Below are 8,708 nucleotides of genomic sequence, written 5' to 3'. Positions count from 1 at the left end.
ACTCATTATCTTTTTTCACTACCTGTATATATGTCCTATATAGGCTTTTCTCTTTTAAATAATATGAATTTCATAGACTTCTATTTCTCAGATGGTTTCATCTCACTATAGTTATTAGTTTTTATCACAATAATGGAGTTTGATGCCCTGAATATCAAAACTTCGTGGTACAATTCCTCATAGGTTGACCCTTATAAAATGAAAGAGTAACCTGATAATTCAACAGTGATTCATAAAATCATATCTGTGAGGACTTCTCTGATTTTCCTTGAATGAAAACATGTGTAAGACATAGAGATTGTGGGGATGATGCTTACTGAGTACAACTGTACTGACTTATTTCATGGGATCCTCTGGGTGTCTGTGCTAATGCTTCAGGGAGAAAAAATCGTGCAGCTTAAAATATTGTTATGATAAAGAAGTGGCTCTTCCATTTCATGATTAAAGGGTCAAGACTTTTGGATTTATGGTTTGTTTTTAATCTAGAATAACTTGAAATTCAGTAGAAATCCTTATGTTTTATGTTTAAAATTCATCTCTTAAATCTCCCGAAATTTCTCTTCTTAGGTCTCCTGGATTGCATTGTATCAAAAGTACTAATTCTTTAACTAGCATTGTACGAATTCTTGACTATGATTGTGCACAATGGCATGAAATATAATAACCTCACCAAAATTGTCCTTGCATGTCCTTAGAAGGAGAGAATCATGATTTTCTGAAGACTTTATTCAGAGCTTCTTTCACATCCTTATTCCTCAGGCTGTAGATAATGGGGTTCAGCATGGGGAACACCACAGTATAAAATGTGGAAATGATTTTGTCCCTCTCCAAAGAATAGCTAGACCGGGAATGAGTGTAAATGTAGAGAATGGAGCCATAGTACAAGGTGACAGAGGTCAGGTGGGAGGAGCATGTAGAGAAGGCTTTGAGGCGGCCCTGGGTGGAGCGGATCCTCAGGATGGTGGTGATGATGAAGAGGTAGGAGGCGAATACGAGCACACAGGGGGTAATGACATTGGAGGACAGGGAATAGAACAGCAAAGCCTGGAAGCCATCTTTCCTTCCACAGGCCAGCTTCACTAATGGAAACAAATCACATAAAAAGTCATCAATGATATTGTCTCCACAGAAGTTCAAGGAAAAAATTCTTTTAGCAACAATGGAACAGTTGGTAAATCCACCAAGGTATGAGGCTGCTACCAAAAATGCACACAGCTTTATGGACATAGCCTGTGAGTAAAGCAGCGGCTTAGAGATGGCCACATAGCGGTCATAAGCCATGGCAGCCAGCAGGTAACACTCACTGTACCCCAGCCCACCTGAGAAGAGGAACTGAGCTACACAGCCAGCAAAGGAGATGCTTTTATCCTCAGAGATGCAGATCACCAGGATTTTGGGAGTGTAGACAGAGGAATACCAGAGATCCAGAAAAGACAGATTCCCAATGAAAAAATACATGGGCGTGTGCAGCCGGGAGTCACAGCAGATCAGCACCATGAGGGTGATATTTCCTACCACGGTTACAGAGTACACGGCCAGGAATACCACAAAGAGGACGTGCTGCGTCACGGGGTCTGTACTGAAGCCCAGCAGGATGAACTCTGTCACCGTGTGGTTGCTCCTCTCCATGGCTCTAGGGAATGTCACCTGGGAGGGGAGAAGAGGAGAGTTCAGCCTGAATCACTGTTCTGAAGTAATAAATGTTTCCTCAGTGTATAACATAGTACTGTTGCCAGACAGCCGAGTCTGGGGAGGTCTCTCCCTGCTCACTAGGTGAAACTTTAACCTGAATAGAGGAGGGTTCATGGCTCTGAACGAGAGAGAATTCTCTAGCAGACAGACGAATGTAGGTAAGGTAGAAATTTCTTGAAGCAAGAGTAGCAAGGGATGGCAGTTGCCTTGCAGGTGGCTGAGAACAGGTGAGTAAAGAGGGGATGTTTGCTGAACTCGTCCTCAGCCTAGGGTAGATCCCCCTGCCAACACCTAAAGCCAAGGTCACCCAGAGTCCCATGTCTGCTTGCATCTGCATGGCATGGGGAATAGTCCCTACTGCCCCAGGATTTGGGAGAGCTGTGGAGCATGGAATGGAGTGAGATTATGTTATGAGAACTTTTCAAAGAATGTATATTTTCAGGCTGGCTACTAGGACAGATCGTGCAGCTGAAGTTCTGTCAGGGTTACCCAGGTGACAGGAACTTTCAAGGTGAAAATCAGAGCTCTCAGGAGCCTCTCCCTTCTTATCAGAAGTAAAGCAAAGACAGAGTGAAGACTTGGAACTAGAATGAAATAGCAGAGACAACAAAGACACTACTGGAAGAGCCCATTCACAAGACTTAATAAGTTGAGCAGTGTGAAGGCCTCATTGAAAAGTATGCAGTTAAAAGGGGGGTTGTGGGCAACCTCAGGAAGAGGCTCAGTGAATGGCAGGGGTTTCTGTCTTTTCAGGTTTGCACAAATGGGGCAAAGGGCAGCAGGGAGGGTGGGGTTGTTGTGCAAGCTTGACATGTGGTCTCATGATATTCATCTCCAGTGAAGGACACTGTTCTCATACACAGTCAGTCCTCCAGATAATTCTATAGGTAAACTAAACGCAAAAAATTTATCGAACTGGATATTCTCTAAGATAGTGGCTACCCTCAAGCTCTGGGGACATGTAATTTAGGAATAATTCCTCTACCCTAAGATAGGTTGTTAGCTGCTTAGTAAAGAATGTATGAGGAAATAATGAAGGAAAAGAAAGAACGAATAAGAAAGAAAGAAAGAAAGAAAGAAAGAAAGAAAGAAAGAAAGAAAGAAAGAAAGAAAGAAAGAAAGAAAGAAAGAAAGAAAGAAAGAAAGAAAGAAAGAAAGGGAGGGAGGGAGGGAGGAAGGAAGGAAGGAAGGAAGGAAGGAAGAAAGAGAGAGAGAAAGACAGAAAGAAAGAGAGAGAAGGAAAGAGAACAAAAAGAAAGAAAGAAAGAGAGAGAGAGAAAGAAAAAAAAGAGTGAGAAGAGATCAAAAAGAAAGAAAAAGAAAGAAAGAAAGAAAAGAAAGAAAGAAAGAAAGAAAGAAAGAAAGAAAGAAAGAAAGAAAGAAAGAAAGAAAGAAAGAAAGAAAGAAAGAAAGAAAGAAAGAAAGAAAGAAAGAAAGAAAGAAAGAAAAAGAGAAAGAAAGGATGGAAGGAGAAAGGAAGGAAGGAAGAGGAAGAAAAAGAAAAAAAATGTATGAGGAATCTTACTTCCTAACTCCTTCGTTTTTAATATGGAATCTTAGCCTTAAGATTGGGATTCTTCCATTCTTATAATACTGTTTCCATCTTGTCATTTTTTCTTATAGGTGGGAAAAGTTAATCATGATGCTTGTCTCCTGACTTTTCCTACTTCAGTACCACTAGTAAACCTTCAAGTCTACAATCCAACAATAAAAATGCTTATTTTCTAAATAGATCTCATTTGCAGCAATCTATTTAGACCTTACCATCATATGTTTTTAAAAGATACTTAGGCACATGAAAGTTTTCAAGAGTTCCTTTGACCAAATATAAACTCAAATCACGAAGCACCAAAGTGAAGGAGGCTAGGAGCCGTCTACAGACGGCAGCTAGAGGAGAAGTGTGTGTACAGGAGAAGGAGCAGGAGCAAAGCAAACAAATAATTTGATTATCAACACCTTAAATGGTTGCCTGGTTTTTGGGAATCCTGGCTGGCTGTTTTGATTGGTAATTCTTAGGTTTCATTAACTGGGATTCATTGACGCTAGCTTAGGTTTTGTAAGCTTATGCAGGCTGCCGAAGTATGAAAAGCAGCTCAGTCTAATGGTCCTCTTGTTAATGACTTCAACAATATTGAATTACAAATTAAGGGTTGGTTATTTATTTTTTCTTTTAGGAATGATTGTTCATCTAAAGGAAGTATAGACTTACAATTTCTATCTTCTTATTCTTTTGTCTACTTCATAATGTCCATTTGGTTTTTTTTACTTTTCTTGCTAAATGTACTTCTTCACAGCTTAAATTCACCATTTTTAAGATATTTTTTAATGATTAAGTGTTAATACTTCAGTTATTTCATGTACTAGGACACCCTACAGCCACTTTATATTCATATCTCATAAGAATATCTATACACATAAGAAAATACTCAGGAGAGTAAAAGAAAAAACTTGACATAGTTGATATAGACAAGTTTAAAGGAAAATATATACCAAAGAATGGAATACAATGATGGGAATACAAAGTTGCCAAGACTATTAATAAAAAAAGAAACAACTAGAATAAATGGAGACATTGTTCTTCCCCCTCCCTCCACACACCCAAGACGACAAACAGAGCCTGAATTACAGCTACAACCTATACCAGAAATGTGACGTTTCAGTGGCCAATTTGAAATTACATGATAGCACCAGTGAGGGAATCTGCATGATGGACATCCTGCTGGTCCCTCCCCTAAAGGAAGATGCCCGGGCTGCCACCAGTCCCTTCTTTTCTTTTGTTCATGACTTCCTTGCCCTCGTCCCTTGTCTACACACAGCTCCCATTCTGAACAGCATCTCTGGGTAGCTGTCTACTTGCTCTTCAGATACTGCCCATTCAGGAAGAGCTTAACAAAGCCAAGTTGAACTCACCTTTGCTGGTTGCATTTTGTTTTTTTATCACTGTGCTCCTTTCCATCTGCTTTTGCTGTAAAACATGGATCAGTTCAATGTGTGTTTTATAGTAGTTTACTGGTTATTATGAGATATTTTGGCTGTTTGTTTCCAATGGAACACTTCATACAGTAGCGGCCAAGAGCAGACTGTTGTGTGTGACATGCAGGTATTTGGTGGTGAAAACTATAACTGGGGAAAAGGCCTAAGGAGATGCTTTAACTTCCCCAGACCACAACCTGTAAGAAGCATTTACATGGAAGATCTGCTCCAACAGGAGGGCTATCACCACTGATGGCTGCACTATAATGTAACCCAGGCGTGATTTGCAGGCAGGGATGCCACAAAGCAAGCTTGTTTGTTAACATTTCTCTCTGTGCCCCCTTGCTTCTCTCTGACCAATCAAGTATTTTGTTACCACACATTATTCTTTTCATACTCCTGAGAATCACATCCACTTCCCTTTGAACCTCAGACCCTTCGCCCTTCTCCTTAGTTCAGGATGACATATATATCTCATTCTCCCTGTCTTTGGAATCTATCTATGGATTCCCCATATACACATAATTTAGTTTGATTTTTTTCTCCTTTAATCTGTCTAATGTCAATTTGATTCCTAACCCAGCAGAAGAATCTTAGTGGTAGTGGATAGTGCTTCCTCCCCAAGAACACAAACTGAGAACAGTTTTGTGCTGGACAAATCTGTTGATAAAAGGGATCCAGGAGCACTACTGAGATAGAGAAAGGAAATGGGACAAGGGTCATATCACTGTAAAGTGTATTTACTCTTCAAAAGTGCCCAGCTTGTTCTTTAACTTAGTCTACATACTGTTCTTCCTCTTCTTCCAGACCCTAAATTAATTAACTAACTTTGTACCCAGGAAGAGGCAGACCTCCAGAGCGTAACTGTGTCCACTTGTGTAAAGAAGGCAGAGATCCGTAACAAGCAGTCACCTAAATATCCCTATTCTTAGGACAAAACTTCAGAGGAATTGTTGACCACCTGCTTGCCTCATTCCTCATGCCTACACCTACCCCAGAGACCCTGTGAACCCACACATTAACCCTAAGTGCACCTTGTTTCAGAGTCGCCCACACTCCCATCTGAGTTTACACAGTTTACCAAATAACAGACTTGCTGTATAAGCCAACTTCACTTTGTCTCTAAACTCTTTTTCATGATAAAGACAAAACTTGCCAAACTCCACCTCTGGTGCTAAGGGTCTCACTTTGCTATTTCTTTTCATTCAGCTTTCTAGTCTTAGCACAGTCCTTTTCTCTCTCTCCATTTTATTTCAGACCAGTAGGGATGTGGACATGATCTCACTCACCCAGTGCACTGCAGCCTTCCCAAATCCTGGGGAGGTAGGGATGTAATTCACTCACACTGAAGACTGAGTGGACCCTGGGTGTCTGGTGTCCCTGGTTTTAGGACTTGATAAAGGGTTCGCCCTGTGCTGTCAGCAGTTCAATGAACGTCCACTTTCTCCCTCTGCTCTTCCTTGCTCTCTGTTGCATGCACAGCTGCTGACATTAGCTTCTACTCTTGCTTTAATGAGTTCCTTTCTTGCTGGCTCTTGGTCAACCTGGTCACAAATTCTTCCCCAGTCTTAGTAGAGAGCCCTCCATGTCCTGGCGGAATTTCATCTACTGTGTGGGGAGAAACCTCCCCAGACGTGGTAGCCTCACAGCACCGTGAGGGACTTCGTGTGGGAAGAAGTTGCAAATGCCTGACCTCAGTCTTAAACTCAGTGTCTTCTGATCTGATTAGTCCCTTGTTCTCATCATGAAACCAGAATATGATTACTTATTACATAATGGCTGAAAATGTTAAATATTATATGCTGAGTCAAGCACTGTGTTTAGTATTTCACAGTCATCATGATATACATACATGCAACATCCTTCATGGATATTTTTAAAGAATAAAACAATAATTTTGCTGATGACCAAACTGTGATTTAATAAGTAGCTGCTATTTATGTAATTAGTTCGTAGTACTGTCTTCCATCAGAGTCCTGGTACTTAAGCATTATATCACCTCCTTTCACATTTGGTGTTAAGTAAAACAATGCTTGTGAGCTCCATGGGGAGTCTCTTTTTATTTTAACACCTTTCCTAAAACCAATGGCATAACGCTGAGAAACTCACATCGTATTACAGGTAAGTACCTTGTACATTTGGGCCACGTAAATGTTTTTAAGTAGCACCTAAATTAACTTGTGGCAGAGTCTGGTGTTTCTTAGTCTTACTACCAACCCTGACATAGAGAAGAAGCATTGCTCACCTCTCCCAGGACAAGGACACTGACCTGAAATTCACAGTCCCTCCCAGCAAAGGGCCACACCTTGGATCCAGACAATTTATACCTGCTCAGGCTCCCCAGAGCATTTCCTCCCTTGAGCCCCAAAGGTGTTCAAAGCTTGGAACGTGTTTAAAAGGCAATTAACCAAAAATCGTGTTAACTTAATGCAGGAGAATCTTATTTTATTTTGAAAAATTGCAAAACAAACTTCCCGGGAACTTTAATTATCAAACAACTCTATGGAATATATACTTCAGTTCTTATTATCAAAAACAAAAAACAAAGAAGAGCTCACCACACATAATTAATTTGCCTCAGATAAAATCAGACGTAAGTGCAGTCAGGAATTAACCTCAAAGCATTCTGATTGTAAAATTCATATTCTTTCCCTTCTCCCAAGTGTACTTCAAAGAGGCATAATCTTTGTGTATCTATTCAACATTGATTACAATTCTTTAAACAGTAGAATCCCTTGTCCAGAGTGTCTTTACTGGTTAATTTTCTAACAAATATTTTCACTCTACTTTTAACCATTTTTAGCCCATTTCCCAATTTTTAAATAACAAGAAGGTCATCATACTGCCCAATGGCCCTAAAAGCAATTCTTCAAGCTGCTCCTTTATGATGATAATAATATTTCTTGAGCGCTTTGTATGTGCCAGGCTCTCTGCTGAGTGTTATCCCACTTTAACCTTCACATATATCTTGTGAATGGGATTAGTATACCCATTTTACAGATGAGCTGAATCATAAAAATGACTTGCAAATGAGCTGAGACTTACATTGCTCAAGGTCATAATCTGTGAGGTTTGTAGGACAAAGATTCAAAAGCAGATCCCTCAGAGCTCATCATCTGTCCCCAAATCTGCATATCGCTGTAACATTTAATGTGTCCTAGACACTCTGCCAGGCACCTTGGACAAGAGAGAAAACTAAGGCATGGGGACCGACCTCAAGAAGGGGGTGGTTTACTGGGGGAAACCACACCTTTGTGAACACTGTGATAGGTTATGACAGGATTCCCTATGTACTTGCTGGCGGGAGGCAGGCCAGCGGGGAGAGCTTGTTAGGGACCACGAGGGAAGCGCTGTGTCTGCCCTGAGAGGGCTTACACAGGAGGGAGACACATGCACGCGTGCCTGAAGGTGCCTGGGTAGTTACCATGTGGGAGGAGGACCCTTTTGGAAAAGGAAAATAAACTACCGGTGCGGAGGCTCTGACGCGGGAAATGGAATGAAGGGCGGAGGGACTGTCTCCAGCCAGTCGCGTCTGTCTGTAGTACAGAGATTGTTGGTTGGAATGATGGTAGGTGAGATTGCACAGGGATTTTATGCCACACTCAGAATATTCTCAGAGATGATGGCTTGGCCTGGACCAGTGTTCACATGCTTGAAAGGTCAGGGGCTGGGGCAAAAAGCATGGTGCTGAGGGAAGGAACTGGCTTTGCCCGAATCTATTGTTCGCTGCAAGTCTGAGTAATGAGCCCTGAACACGCTAGTCCCCAGTCCTCCTAATAGTGCAGTGGGACTGCTGGGGATTGTAAGGAGAATCAGCAGGCTTGGCTGAGTCTACCCTCAATGCCTCTGAGTCCGCATTCTGTGATCTTTCTACGTAAGCAAATTCTTCATGCGCCTTCTCCTGCCATGACATGAATCCCCCTTCATGTAGGTGTTCTTGCTGGTAGTCACCTCTTCAAATAACCCTTGACTTCCTGAGCATCATGCTGAAAACCACCTGTCCTCATGTAAGGGAGGTCAATAATCTGGTGAGAGGGGAACAT

The 8,708-nt window shown here is 41.4% G+C and overlaps 1 protein-coding gene across 1 annotated transcript; it reads right to left on the bottom strand.

The window, feature by feature from the left end:
• Positions 1 to 705: 705 nt before the first annotated feature.
• LOC130684680 (olfactory receptor 1013-like) lies at positions 706 to 1,629 on the bottom strand. The gene has a single exon (XM_057506567.1). It carries the CDS (start codon positions 1,627 to 1,629, stop codon positions 706 to 708), a length of 924 nt encoding a protein of 307 aa, XP_057362550.1.
• Positions 1,630 to 8,708: the final 7,079 nt, after the last annotated feature.

This window comes from Manis pentadactyla, chromosome 9 (genome assembly GCF_030020395.1).
Source record: "Manis pentadactyla isolate mManPen7 chromosome 9, mManPen7.hap1, whole genome shotgun sequence".
NCBI classification, from domain to species: Eukaryota; Metazoa; Chordata; class Mammalia; order Pholidota; family Manidae; genus Manis; species Manis pentadactyla.
The sequence above is the reverse complement of the archived record's forward strand: the minus strand, read 5'-3'. Positions and strand labels throughout refer to the sequence as shown.

What these genes read in the sequence shown, in the direction of transcription:
- LOC130684680 (XM_057506567.1), bottom strand. Translation starts at nt 1,629, where the DNA reads ATGGAGAGGAGCAACCACACGGTGACAGAGTTCATCCTGCTGGGCTTC.